General features: G+C 38.7%; 1 protein-coding gene across 1 annotated transcript in view; it reads right to left on the reverse strand.

The window, feature by feature from the left end:
• The window catches only part of LOC145478393 (protein RRP5 homolog), a 43,361-nt gene that overhangs the window by 19,256 nt on the left and 8,865 nt on the right, over positions 1–15,240 (reverse strand). The window contains exons 6-25 of the mRNA XM_081456409.1: positions 14,023–14,125; positions 13,770–13,873; positions 12,619–12,690; positions 12,217–12,345; positions 11,543–11,743; positions 11,046–11,113; positions 10,423–10,479; positions 10,069–10,129; positions 9,162–9,308; positions 7,281–7,486; positions 6,629–6,737; positions 6,223–6,273; positions 5,568–5,765; positions 4,615–4,689; positions 4,120–4,215; positions 3,710–3,778; positions 2,998–3,163; positions 1,830–1,882; positions 482–563; positions 51–193 (exon numbers count right to left, since the gene is read on the reverse strand). Of these exons, the coding sequence (XP_081312535.1) occupies positions 51–193; positions 482–563; positions 1,830–1,882; positions 2,998–3,163; positions 3,710–3,778; positions 4,120–4,215; positions 4,615–4,689; positions 5,568–5,765; positions 6,223–6,273; positions 6,629–6,737; positions 7,281–7,486; positions 9,162–9,308; positions 10,069–10,129; positions 10,423–10,479; positions 11,046–11,113; positions 11,543–11,743; positions 12,217–12,345; positions 12,619–12,690; positions 13,770–13,873; positions 14,023–14,125 (2,190 nt within the window). The remainder of the gene's footprint in view (positions 1–50; positions 194–481; positions 564–1,829; positions 1,883–2,997; positions 3,164–3,709; positions 3,779–4,119; positions 4,216–4,614; positions 4,690–5,567; positions 5,766–6,222; positions 6,274–6,628; positions 6,738–7,280; positions 7,487–9,161; positions 9,309–10,068; positions 10,130–10,422; positions 10,480–11,045; positions 11,114–11,542; positions 11,744–12,216; positions 12,346–12,618; positions 12,691–13,769; positions 13,874–14,022; positions 14,126–15,240) is intronic.

Genomic DNA, 15,240 nt, shown 5'->3' on the forward strand with positions numbered 1-15,240 from the left:
TCAACCTTGGCGTTTCCCCGTTTTGTTCGCACAATCATCAACAGCTTTACCTTCTTTTGCTTCCCTTTATGAGCCTTCACAGCCTTCCTCTCTGCTACTAGCTCTGGGGTTAAGGATACTACCACTAATTTCTTGTCCAAATCCCAGTCCAACACACAGCCAAACACAACCTCGCCTGGCTCGCAGCTGACTCCTTTAAACAACAGAAAACAACTTGACGTTGACTCAAGACATACAACTCTTATGTCATGTACTCTTATGATATAACACAGCAAATTCGAGGGACCACTTGCTTCGAATTTAGCTTAATTGTTAATTATGGTTGGGGTTTTTTGGGACAAAAGTCATGCTCTAACTATGAACAGTAGAGAAAAAACGAAACGTTAAACAGCTGTAACAAGCACGGTTAACAGATTAACAACAGAACATGGTGCACATGAGTACAATAATCCAAACGCTAAACTCTCAGATAGTGTTATACCTTTTGCCAGCTGGTTGGGAGCAAAGCCTTGTACACCCTCTGCAAGCTGCAATAAGATGCCTTGAAATTTTACATGGAGAACCTGATGAAAGGAATGACATAGAGATGTTAATGTTATAGGAGCTATTATAAAGTGAATATGATCACTGTATATGTAGTGAGCGCCCACCGGTCTCGGCTCAGCGCTAAGAATTATTAGTAACTACTAATGTGATGTGAAGTTTATATCAAATAATTCATATATGAACTGCGGTTGTAGATGAAAGTGAAGAATGATCATCGCAGTTAATTTTCCAATTTGAGCAATTGGAAAGAAGAAGCCTGAAAAAAATCAGGGCTTCAACGAGATTCGAACCCATGACCTCCGCGATACCGGTGCGATGCTCTACCAACTGAGCTATGAAGCCACACATTGGGAGCGAGGTCAATTAGTTGAGTTCATATCTTTCCGTGAGGAGTGAAATGATGTGAAGTTTATATGAAATAATTCATATATGAACTGCGGTTGTAGATGAAAGTGAAGAATGATCATCGCAGTTAATTTTCCAATTTAAGCAATTGGAAAGAAGAAGCCTGAAAAAAATCATAAACTTCACATCATTTCACTCCTCACGGAAAGATATGAACTCAACTAATTGACCTCGCTCCCAATGTGTGGCTTCATAGCTCAGTTGGTAGAGCATCGCACCGGTATCGCGGAGGTCACGGGTTCGAATCTCGTTGAAGCCCTGATTTTTTTAAGCAATTGGAAAGAAGAAGCCTGAAAAAAATCATAAACTTCACATCATTTCACTCCTCACGGAAAGATATGAACTCAACTAATTGACCTCGCTCCCAATGTGTGGCTTCATAGCTCAGTTGGTAGAGCATCGCACCGGTATCGCGGAGGTCACGGGTTCGAATCTCGTTGAAGCCCTGATTTTTTTTTTTTTTTTTTTTTTCTTCAGGCTTTTTCTTTCCAATTGCTTAAATTGGAAAATTAACTGCGATGATCATTCTTCACTTTCCTTTTAACTACTAATGTCTTTACGGGAAAATCTGAAAACGAGACCTGGAATCAGAGCACGCGTTATATCGGCTACAAACACAGGCCATCATAATAATAATAGCTTCTTATTAACCGTGAGTGAGGTCTTTACGGAAAAATCTCAGACCGAGCCGGACCCGCTTGCCGTATTGACCGTGCGATAACGAGGTCAATACGGCAAGGCCGAGGTTTAATTGGGAACGGGTATGGCCATCACCGAGCTGTTGTTCTTAGTTAACCACAAACCATTTACAATGACCCTTTATTCTCTCACATAAATTGGCATATGCATAGTTTATTATCGATACGACATTACGTCACCTTTGCTTCAACCCAGGCTCCAGGATTCAGGGAGGTCAATACCTTCATCTCCTCTGTTAAACGCCAAAACAGAAAAAAAATAATAATAATAATAAATGGCAATATTGTAGCTGTTGTTTAAATATTGCTTTAATTATTACTCTTGATTGGCCAAGAAACTTCCTCAAATCACCTGGAAAGTTTCTAATTTACATTGTGTATACCCGCTAAAAGTTGCTACATCATGGCGCCCTTAGGACCCAGGATAACTCCCTACTAAAGCTATTTATGGGTATTTACTGCTGCACATGGTATGGTCTTGGAGCCGTTCAGATTACAGCAGAACAATCTCAAGTTTAGAACGCAATAGGGCATATAGGGTATCAATTTTTTCGGAATCCTAAAGCGAGATATAAGGGTAATAGGTTTTCTGAAACTTTCAAAACCTCCCATGTTCACGTATAAAATACACAAAATAAATTCTCTTCTACAAGGGACTTTTCTACGGTTAAAATGTTTTTAAAACGCGACGCTTCGGGTAGTTTTACTGCTCTTCTTCAGGCACCGTGGTTCCAGCTCAAAATGGCGGACTTTCATAAGAGATATATGTGCGTGAGGATTTTGCATCTAAAAAGCAATTGGCGCTATACATCACAACTTCGATTATTACCAATCGTTGATTTCCGACGCAATAAACCTGAAGCGTCCTTCTTATAAATCGTGTCAACGTGTTTGTCGATTTGCCTGTATTTGTATATATACGTTATGTTTCTAGTCTGGGGACCATTGCATAGGGCTAAAATCCGGGATTTCCTTTTCAAATACGTCATGTTATATTTTGGAATAATGCGGTATTATAATTATTGTCACCGCGTGGTACTGGACACTGATGAACTTCAAGTTTAGTCAACAGCATCCACGCTAGCGCTCATGGGCCGGATTATTTCGGAAACTAAAAGCAACAGTAAACATGCATCGGAAGAAACTGAAAAAACTGCAGGGATGGCATTTGGTCTGTTATCCTCTCTTACCTTACAACTAATTAAACATGAAATCATCACCACATTCAGAGCTTCCACCGTATTTGTTAATTGCGTTCAGCGAGATAATCACCGGATAATTTCGGTCCAGGTCATCGCTCTTATTGAGAGTCAGCTACAGCAATACTGAACTTCTCCTTAAGTCTTACCTGAACTCGATGCCAGCTGCTGGATAATGTGCCGTCTCTCTGAGACATAACTTTCCAGCAACTCCACACCAGGCGCAGAGCTTCCTTCCGTACTCTGATCTGGGCAACAGTCCGACATTTTGAGGCTGACAAGAAATCTCTGTCTCTCCACATCAATTTCAGTCACCTAAAATGGGATTAGAGTGAGGTTAGAGGGATGCAAAGTTGTACCTATATTGTAGACCTTGAAGACACGTACTGGTGTGGATTAATACCATTTTATTAAATTTTTTCATGGACAATTATAAAAGATTCAAATAACTACTTCAGCTAATGCAGACAACGATTATTTGCACTTTCCAAGAACGATTAAATCTCATTTGCCGTCACATTTTCAAAACATTGTCAAGTTAACAGAAAATTAGTTGAACTCTGATTCGTCCCCAGTCGTCTCCTATTTGTCTCTTATTTTACGAGAGAGATGGAAACGAGTCAAGCATAGCAAGCAACGAAGGGAACGATGGGAAGGCAACCCTCGCGCTTCCCTCGTTTATATTCATTGGTCTCTCAAAAGACGACTGGGAACGAGTCAGGAGTTGAACTAAGGATAATCACACTGGCAAGAAAGACGTCTACGGCAACCGTCCTGCGCTCTTTTTCAAAACGGCCATTTTGAAAATTCAATCATCTACTTGATTAATAATAGAAGTGAAGTGATTTGAGCATTACAAACCTTTGCCATGACTGTCCGTCCAGTCTGAAAGTGTGTTGCAGGTTCTGATACAAACTGATCAGCTAGAAACTGAACAAAACATTAAGGACATGGAGTTAGAAGTATAGTAAAATCAAAATGAAAACGCGTGCACTAAAAGGAACCACGTGATGGATACCGATCTTAAAGTCATTAACCATCCTATTTCTTTCTTTTTGGTTTTTCTGTCTCAGTTTTTCAAGTTCCATTACAGAAGTAACATTGTTCGTCACGAAAAATTACTCAATAATATATCGTCATATGATCCTTTTTCCTGCAGGCAAAGAAAAGTGTACAGCTTTAACACGTGACGTTACCAAATCACCATGAGCAGACAAGTGGTAACATCTGCAAGTACATTGCTTTAAAATAACTATCTTTGGTATACTTACAGAGTTTGGAGCAAGGCCAAATATTCCTGTAGAGAATTCGATGAAGATTCCATAACTCATCACTTTCTTGACAAAACCTGGCAAGATCATCCCCACCTATAAGGAAAGATTACTGATATAAGTAAGCTGGAAAGGAAAATGCAATGACATACAAAATATTTTTTAAAAGTTGATTGCTCTTCAACCTTTTCTACATCCCACCCTTCCACAAATTGCTGTCATTTTATTGGACAGGTCTATTTACGTACATGCAAAACGAAATAGAAATATTGATGGTTCGCTTCCAAGGAAAAAGTTAAAAAGATTCAACTTTTCCGCATGCAAGCCATCCATACATGAAACGATCTGTAAACTCAGTTAAGCCTGAGATTCATGTCCGTGTAAGCAAATAAAGTACAAATTCATAGACGTCAACCCCAAGCTTTTCAGTTGTTTGGATTCTTGTTATCCATGAACAAGTCACCAACTCTGTGGTTGAACTAATTTAATATTTACCTCCACGTCCTTGAAGTTGGTCAGAAGGCTCTTCTCTGATGCTGCTTTCACAAGAGACGGCTTCAAAGAGACCGTCTGTGACAAGTATGGGTTAAGGAATAAACTTAATGTCATGTACCTTTACAATTTATGCAACAAATTTCGATTATATCTGTCTAACATGGCGGCGAAACGTAGGGAAATAAAATAAAATAAATTGTTTATTGGTGCCTTAATGTCGTTGCGATTTCTATTGTTTTAGTCCCCAAAGCATCGGAGCCACGTTGAAATTTTAATATATCGACATTGGCCTATGGCATGATCACAAAGGTCAAAATAATTAGCCATATGTCCGAAAGCTCGGAAGATCACGTCACTAAACTGGTTACAGCTATAATTAATAATAGACTAATTTCGTATTCTCGGTATTGGATGAAACTAGCCAGAGTGAAATGGAGGCTCATGTGAGGGAATATCATTAAAAAGAGATTCATTTGAAATGACTTCCCGCATTAGCCTCAGTTGCAAGCTAGTTCCAGTCCAATACCGTGAATACGAAAACGATCTATCTGTAATATGTTATAGTGATAAGTCCTTTGCACCTGGGGTCCATGGGTCCTAATTTTGGTCGTCTACTCTTAGTTGCTGAAGAGCTATGTTATTTTTACACTCCAGAGAACTGAAAGTTGGTTATCACGTTCTTTCTAGTTGTGATTCTCGTCTAGTAGTCACCCATAGACCCCTAGGCACAAAGGTTGCCATATAGGTCCCACTGATGTCTTTAAAGTCTAGATATATATCTGGGTTTATAGTAGCCTTAAGATATCCTCATTCAAAATGAGGGCTGTGGAAGATAGATTTCCCCAAAGGCGAACCAAATAAGAACGCTTCTTTTCTCGTGTTTCATATCAAACCTACTAAACGTCATTAGCTGCAATTTGTGGTATACATGTATTACGAACAAACTAGGATACAATAGACTTGTCCTTGCTCTTGCCATAATAAACAACATTTGTCAATCTAGTTGAGGGTTTGTACACAGAAAGAAGAGCCTCACAGTTACTCAGATGGTCAGACAAATGGGTAACTGGAAGAAATGCTGGCGCACCGCCGGGATGAACTAAGACGTCCAAGCCTTCAGGGGTACTGCCCACGACATCGGCCTCTAACAACTGTAGCAAAAAAAAGGAGAAGAAAGTGCTTTAAGCGAAAAACGAATACAAAATAAAGACATTTGAGCCAAACTTAAAGCTCTTTGAAATGCGAGTTTAGTTAACACGCTTCATTCATGTATGTACCATATCTATTACATCTAGTGAGGTCTCCTCTATAGAAAATTAAAATTGTTGTGATTAATATAGTGGGTTAGGTGTTTTGTACCTAGCGGTTGACGAACGTTCACAATGTGGTGCAAAGAGTTCAACATGGCGTTGCCATGAATTTGAATTTAGATATAATAACACGGTGCGTGGAGTTGGCCAATCAAGTTACAGCTCTAAGATGTTCCAGGCGATGGCTTAGTTAGAGAGCAGAGTAAAGAACAGCGAGTGATAAAAATGCTGGAGACTGGGACCCCAACCCCTCGCCTTTTTTCACTCGCTATTCAAAGGCCTGCAACGAGATACTTACAGCTCCTACAGCTTTGTCATCCTCCAGAGCAGGACCAGGCCTGGAGCCTGTCTGCAAGCATACAAACACAGTTTCAGTGACACATACAGTGAGCCTTGTACTCTACAACACATCAAAGTCCAAGAGTGATATCGAAATTGGACACTTGTGAAAAACAATATAGTTTAGCGAGGCAAACAAAATAACGAGAATTCTAAGAGCTTAGAGGAAAGAAATGAAAAAACACAGTACGGAAAGTTTGTCAATGTAGAGCATGTAACATTCTAACTCTAGATTGAGAGAGCGTACAAACTTGGAAGATCGAATCAGCTCTGTTAGCTTGAATAACAATTCTCTGAAATATCCCAATCCTAGTACAGCTGAAAATTGACAGTTAGTTTGGTAGGTTGTGGTTTGAGTGCTATACCTTAAATGAAATTCTTAATTTGGCCTGATCAGGCTGACAATTGACGACATGGCACAACATCACTTGACCAATGTAGAACGCACTTCGAGGATCAGTATCAGCTGGAATCCTGTTCATTCCAAAAATACGACAAAAATTCTATGGTGTGAATTATCAGCATGATTTGATAACGATTAGTTAGCCACTGTTTAAGACAGAAACCCTAATTAGATTCAAGAGCCACACTTCGACTAAGCAAACTGCTACGCATATGCTCAAAGCAGATACAGTACACATATTGTTAGTATTATTGATATCTTTAATGGCATTTAGTTAACCTGACAGAAATAATGTGCAAATAAATACTTTGGGACTTGCCTACAACACAACTTACAGCTTCTTTACACGCTAATAGTTTGACCAACTTTTTTTCTTTCTTTTTTCTTAATTAACTAAGATATGGTTCGTGAAAGACAAGTTACGAACTTGTGGCTAATGATTGAGTATAAATAGGTAGGTAATTTAGCACCCCGTCCAGAGGAGCACAAATGAAGTATCTGGACTGGTCGCTTCGACCTAAGGGCATTGCCAGTGCAGACCATTTGACAGTGTAGTCCTCTAACCCTTTTTTACATAATTTAATTATTATAATAACAATATTTTCAGTACTCACCCAAGTTCAGTTCTAGGCACAATTCCCTTGACATTATTATAGAATGTCACAAGACAGCCAAAGTCTTTGATGGTGGTGATGAAACCGTGAGAGCTGACTCCTGGCTTAGCATCACTGAAATCAGTGATAAGAGGATGAGAGGACTCCACTAGAGTCTTCTTGTGAGTCAACAGCATTCGGCGACGAACTGGCTCGACTGAAAGAACCTTAAAAAATGAAAGAAATTCAGCATCCTTAACTAATAACTTGTAACATTATTTTGTTTTTTTTCATTTAAAGACTACTCAGTGACACCAAGTCATTGTGTAAAACAATAAAAATGCAAGCAAGATATAAATTCCCAACCATATATATTCGTGAGTAATAATGGGTAAAAAGGTAATGGTAATGTTTAAAGAAATAGGTGTTAGGTCATTCGAAATATAATCTTGGAATATTTTAGGTGTTAGGGATGCAGTGACATTACGGACTTGCTCCTTGTCTAGCTGATCAAATGTTGTCTTCTCTTATTGTTGTTGCTGTATACGCAGGTGCTGCGTTTCCTAGGAACTATTTCTTCAGCGAAATATGTGTAAATTACTTGGCTGTTGTTGCACTGGAAATGGTACCGTGTAACTTAACTATTTTGAATGCAGTATCTGCTTAAATAATTTGCTAGCCGATTCTTGGTAAAATACTTTGGTACATTCATTTCTGCGAGCACCGTTACTGCACTACATGACTTCGGTTCAGCTGCGTTGTCCAGCAACGCGTTTGTTTACTCGCGGGTGTCGATCGAGAAAATGAAATAAAAATTGAAATCTAGATTTGGAAGCGCTCTTTTTGGAATTAGTCGTTTTAGACTCCTTCACTTATTTTTAGTCTTCTGTCCAATTTTTCAGTCAAACCTTGTTCTTTTTACTGATCTTTTCATGGAGTTTGATAGCGATGTTTAATTACTTTATTCCTAGTTCACACTTCGACCCAAATAAGGAAAAGATTCTTTGCAATAGCAGCGGCACCTCGTTAGAATGTGTTTGTACCAAGAGCACATTCACTTAATGAGATGGATAGTTCTAACTGGAAATCCCGTCCACGAAGCTGGAAGTTTGCAAACCTATTTCTTGGAACACTTTAGCCGTACAGAATTTTCAATAACAACTTTTATTAGAGACCTTGGCACTTTTGCTTGATTTTATTCTGTAAACTTATTCTTGATAAGTTTTATATTGAACGTGCTTTTTTATTTGGATCATACACCCTACGCTTGATAGTGGAAATTCAGGAATGAAAAGATTTTCACTAAGTAAATTCTGCGAAGGTGCATACTTAGAGTGACGTACGACGCAGCCGCGTTTATGTTAGTAGAACACTACGCATGTACTGACATCAGTGTTGATTTCCGAATTTGACGGATTAGACAGCTGATTGACAGCACGGGTGTGATCCAGATAAAAGAGCGCAGGCCAAACCTACGCATTGGAGTTGCTAAGTTGAATGAAGTTTGTCAAGCGCAGAAGTTGAAAAGAGATCATTGGAAATTAAAAGTGAGCAACTAAAAAAGAGAGCGTTGGAGTGATCTGCTAGTTCCCCAAAAAGGTCGCTTTAACAATTGACACAAATGACCTGATCTCCACAATAGCAATTTGCTATACGGCTGTTAGTTATATTTTCCTTTATTTCAGACTAGTCAAAAAGTCGATCAACAGTTGCATTGTATGGCACAACATACACGTCTCTTTCAGGTTTAATACTGGATTGTTTTATCACCATTCTTTATTTTAAGTAATATCCTTAATCACTGGTTTCTTTTTCCTCCAAGTAGCTGGTGCAAAATTCACAATGTAAAAACACTTCTACTTCACAAAACATTCTCATCCTAAAGCCTTCATAGACACTTACCCTGCATTTGACGACTTTTCCTTCTTTCAGTTTCTTCTCTGGGTGTTGAAGATTAATGTCTGCTAAATGAAGTGTAGTGCACAAGCCTCTGATGTGGTCTGATACAGAAATGAGCATTCCAAACTTCTCTAAAGTTATTATCTTGCCCTATGAAAAGATGAGAAGTGACACAGTTGAACACAGCGAAATGTTAACGGAATCTTCTATCTAACAGAACTGTTACGAACTCCACAAACGCGGTTAATTACAAAATAGAAAGAACTGACTTAGTACTGTTTGCAAAGATGTAACGCAAAAAGAAGTCTTCAATAAAATTTACACTTTTCAGTAAAAAACTCTGCTAGGGAGAGGTCCTAAAAGAACAGCCTGCCGGAAAAGGCACCTTTTTGGAAAAGGCCAGGCATGGAAGAAGCTTTTTTCTCATCACACAAAAAAGAAAGGCCTCGTGGCACGCTCTTCATCACGTTTCTACAGTAGAAGCGTACAGTTTGTAATTCTGATAAAGTTACGAGTAATGCGTAGATTAGAAGAACCCTACGTTAGGCCTTAGAAGCGCGCACTTCTCAGTGCAGATATGAAATGTTAAGTAAAACTTACAACATTAGACAATCACAGTTTGTCAAGCAGATGAATTCATGAGTAAAACGTAAGACATTTATTTAGGAGCACGCAGTTTGTAAAACAGATGAAATAATGAATAAAACGTACCGGTTTGAAGTGCGCAATCAGTGTAGATGAAATCGATAGTGTATAGTGTATATAAAGGGAGAATAAATTAAAGACACGAAGAAATGAAGAACTTTACCAACTGCCAGGGAGAACTGGAGGAGCGCTTAAACCAGCAAACATGAATACTCAGTTAAGATTATTCCTTAAGGAGACTTAATCAGAACGGGGCACCACTTACCTTGATCACAGCTCCAGGCTTGATATCATGATAGCGCAAGAATGGCTGCTCAATGACTGACCTAAACAAGTAAAACCACATTTGAAGCACATAAACTCAGTTTGAAAAGCAAGTTATATTGTAGGGCTGCCTATTACTTGTCATGTTTTCATTTGTTCCCAGCCTACAGTGGCTTACTAAATGTTCACTTGGTGTTTTTCAGCAATCACTTTACACAAGTAACGATACCCTAGCCCTTTTATGACATCTGCCAGATATTTTCCGAAGCTTAGCACACAAAATTCTCTGTGCATAACATCAGGGGGGAAAATATCACAATTTTCCAAAATCAAGATATACGAAGTTTAAACTTACTTTTCCATGGTCAGGTTAACCAAACCATCTAAGGAGTTGAAGCCAAGAATACGACACCTGCACAAAAATATTATTCTCATTTTATTTCTAATACTATAGTACACATAATTTATAATGTAGCATGTTCAAGTTCAGTAAACACTGCAATGCACGAAGGGCAAATATGAGACTGCCATCTTAATCCCTATGTCCATGAGCTATGAAAAATGGCAACAAAAATTCAAGACTTATGAAAAAAAATACTTGCACATGTCGATGTTGAAAAGTTCATACAGACTGCTCTCTTCTAATGAGCACGACAATGAGCACTGTATGTAGATGATGAAAGGTTCAATGTACAGAACCGCCTGAAATCATACATGTATGCACATCGGCCGTGGGTTTCACCCGTTTTGCCCGTGTGTCCACCGTTAGAACACAATGCCCAAGAGAGCAAAGAAAGCATATTAAAAAGGCTGAACAACCACTGAGGATATTTTCACGGCCTGCGGAAAGCACTCAGCGTTAAGCTGTGAAAAAAAATGTTGATTTTGGTCTGCTATTTCTTGGTCTGTTTAAATGTACTACAAGACAAAAGAAAGTACATTTGTAACCTTGAGCTTTAAGTGAAATTGATCGTGTACCTGTGGGTGCTTCCAACTTTGTATTTCTTTCCCAGTTTGTCCACATGTTCATCTGCTACTCTTGAAATCTTAAGTCCAACAAGAAATACATTCTAAACACTGTCAATAACAAACTTTAAAAGAACGAACCATATTGAATAATTTTTTCATTCATACATGATGCAACAGTTTTTTAAAGCTCACAGGCTCTGTGTCTAGCATATCAGCAGCCTGTCTCGTCATGCCATTCTCAAGCTTCATGCTGACATGATGGCAGCTACAATTAAGACTGTATATATACACCTTTTGATAATCCAAACTAAAGATACCAGTTCTCGGTCAATACAGTGTATATCTAACTCAGGAGATCAGAAGAAATAGTCCAGGAACGTTGGTAGAACGCTGGACCTCTCTGAAAACCATGTGTTTATGTGACGGGCAATTCCTCTTATAAAGATGATTTATCATTATTTATTCGATTTGTCTATAGACAAAATAATGATGCAAAACAAACTAACATGAGTAAATCCAAGAATATCATCAGACAGCCTCAATAGTAGACCCAGTCCCTGATCCACTCTGATAACAGTAGCATCATCAACGACATCACCAACTGACCAATGACCAAAGCTGGCAGCTTCATTGGAAATGACATTTCCTTGAAGGCTTAGTCCCACTGTCTTGGTATTCACATTCACATACAACAGACGACATTTAACCTACAGATAGAGCAAACAGTTACATGAACATTTATACATTCTCACAATAGCACGGTTTTTAACCTCTCTGGATTAAATTAAAGTTCAAAGACCTAAATCAAACCTTTCAAGCCAAATTAAGCACCATAATTTGATGTTTAATCATATTGTCAGCCCAACATCTTATCACAGGCACATAGATAACTTGATAATAATACATACAGTGTACATGTACATGGGTGTTTGTTAATAATTTAGCAAACTTTGCAAAATTTGGATACATGTTTAGATAAACAATGTGGACAGCTTCAACTGCAAGATACATGTTTTAACAAGTGCAATTTATTTAGTAAATAACTGGAATCAAAACATTTCTCTGAGTGCCAAATTGGACTCCACCTGCCTCGTGAGCTGGAAATATATATATATATTTTCATCCAGTCATTTCCAAATTTGACAGCATTTATCCTCTACATACACTAACATTGTAATACCTTTGTCTTCTTTGGATAAGTAGCTTCCAAGTCTTGTCCATCTCCTGCACCACAATTGGGCAAATGAAGGACGTCTGCAGAGCCTTCAAATCCCCCCAGGAAATTCAGGATTAGACCACTATGAGTTGCCTGATATGAAAATAATCAGATGAATAGAATAAGAATACATGTATATATTAACATTACTATTAATATACAACTTTTTACAACCAAATCTCTTATTTAAGAACCTCTTACTTACACAGTTGGAGGTACATTCTGTAAGTTAAATGGACAAGTTTACTCCTCTTCGATTGATCGCCCACAAGCAAAGCACGCGGGTCATAAATCAAAGGGGAAATCATGAGTCATCCTAGTACGTAAGGAATTAAATATAATATCTTAAAACCAATTAATTTTCACCTGAGTCACAGATGCCTTAACCAGCATGCCAGGAAGAAGTGCTGAGAATTTTAACTTCATATCTTCTTTTATCTACAGGAAAGAGCACCTCACAATTTAAATCGTTTTTTAAAAGGCTTTTAAATGTAAGGAACCTTGGGCAGTTAGCTAGCAGTTACCATAGCAAGATTAAGATCCAGATGTCGAGAGATCAAGAGTTGACAGGGATGGCCATACTATGCTATGCTACAACTCTCACTGGAACTATCAACTCCCCAGGAGAATACTGCATAAATACATGTACTGTATCGAAACATTGTTAGTCAGTACTACTTGTTAGGGTAACCTCACAAAAACAGATGGCAAAAGTGTTTTTGCTTCATAAAGGACTTGGGCTAAAATAACTAGAGATCTACACTGTATTAATAATTATATGTACTAGGTGGATGAAACTTGAGGAACATTTGCAATGTGGTAATGTGAATAAACACTAGGACAGGACATGGGACTATGATTAATCATCTGTTTAGAGATCTGCTTATCATGACACACAAATGCGTGGAATCATGGAAGTCCTATAATAATATTATTGTGTAGTATATGTAGAAATATTCCCTTTCCCTTCCAGATGACTTCCAATACCTTGAGTCAACTGATGACAGAGGTAGTTATTTCAATAAACAGTAACACAAGTCTGATCTGTTGATTACATTAGATTTATTCATCTGCCCACTCACAACGTACAATGAATCAAATCCTGAACTACTGTATGATTGGCTACCCAAGCAGGCAAGATGGGCCTACATGCATACAAATGTATCTGCCGCGCTTGGTATTGCCTGCTGCATCCTGCGAGAAAAAGGTTTCCTGTATGCCATATAATAAATCCTATGAATTAATGACCAAGCATGTTCATTCAAAATGACTGGATGTTAACCTCTGAATACTTTTGGTACAATGTTTATGGGCCTCGATAGGCCTTTCCATGATGCAGTCACATGGTACAAAATCACACATGCTGGGACGCAAGTTGCACAGTGGGACTTCAAAAACAAAGCAACTCATTCCAGTCCACGTTGACCTGCCATGTGATCGGATCGTGCAATATCCAGCCATCTTGACCTCATACTTGGTAGATAACCCAAATGCACATACATGTATGGATTACATACCAGTGCATCCTGAATCGAATCCTTGTCTGCACTAACTGTTATAATCCTCTGGTCCTCTGCCACAGACTTAACCAACAAGCACAAGGAATGCCCTTCTTGAAACTCTGGATAAAAACCCCATTTAATTAAAATTTATTTATTAGTTAATTTTCATAATTATATAAATTTTAATTTCTGTATCATAAACACAGATAAATTGTGTTCAGTTTTTCAGATCTATAATCAATTAAAGCTTACAATTTTAACTCCATACCTCTACTCAGTTCTCTTTTTGGCAAAAAAGCTCTTGTGTTCTCAATGTCAAATGATATGAGATAGCCATGGTCTTCAACACTATTTACATAACCTGGAAGGACCTGAAAAAAGTACAATTAATTGTCATTTCACTATTTATTTGTTTCCCTTCAGGTATTTTTTAAACCATTAAAACAATATAGATTTTCTCCTCTTGATCTTGACAACTTCATCAAGATCTCTGTAACCCTGTCAAGACTGAGGAGGGTTAGCAAGGGTTTGTTGCGATAGCACAGCAATTAATGATTTTTCTCAGTTGTGAAACTCTGATCTGCTGTCTCTCTTTGACAGTATATTACAATGTAGCTACATGTAGAATGTATATATACACCCTGCATAAATAAGAGTTAATCATCCTCTTTCGAGGCTTGGTCTGAGCTTCCACTAACGATACTACATTTAGGAAATAGCACACTGGCTGTGGGTAAAATTTGGGTGGCAGGGAAGGACGACTGGGGAGTAGGGGCCCAGGAAGGGGGCCCTCCTGGGGGAGTACAGATTGGGTGGTACCGGGGGTAGCCACCCTGGAATAAAAGTTCCAGACCTGCCTCCAGGGGTGAGGCCCATATCCCTGAGGGAACTGAGGGAACCAGGAGGGGGAGCCCCTCCTGGGGGGAGTACAGATCAGGTGGTACCGGGGGTAGCCACCTTGGAATAGGTAATTTCTCCAGACCTGTCTCCAGTGGGCTAGAGCCTTACTGTGGGGTAAAGTGCAGCTAATGGGTGCACTTCCCTGCCACCGTCCTTTAATAACAAGCAACAGAAAGTCACCAAAATACAGTCTCTGTTCATTGCACCCTGAATGATAAGGTCTAAGGCTTGCTAGGAGACAGATAACCCTAGCCTATAGCCATTAATGGTATAATTATTATTATTATTATTATTTTATACTAAGCAAATGATATCATAAGTATATATGGATAAATGTTTTTCTAAAAGTAGCGGAATAGTAATGTTCAGTATCTATACACGACATTCTGAATTGTAGTGTCAAAGCTTGCCCCCATTTTTTTTTTTTGGGGGGGGGGGGGAAAGACAGATTATTAGCCTTATTCATGGTGAACATTTCTATAGATCTAAGTGATTTTGTTTATTCGCTTGAAGATGGTCCTAAAGCGTAGTATCAGGGGTTCAGATGTGTAGAGCAAGGGTCCCAGTCATGGGAGGGGGGGGGAGG

This window comes from Orbicella franksi, chromosome 2, assembly GCF_964199315.1.
Source record: "Orbicella franksi chromosome 2, jaOrbFran1.1, whole genome shotgun sequence".
Lineage (NCBI taxonomy): Eukaryota > Metazoa > Cnidaria > Anthozoa > Scleractinia > Merulinidae > Orbicella > Orbicella franksi.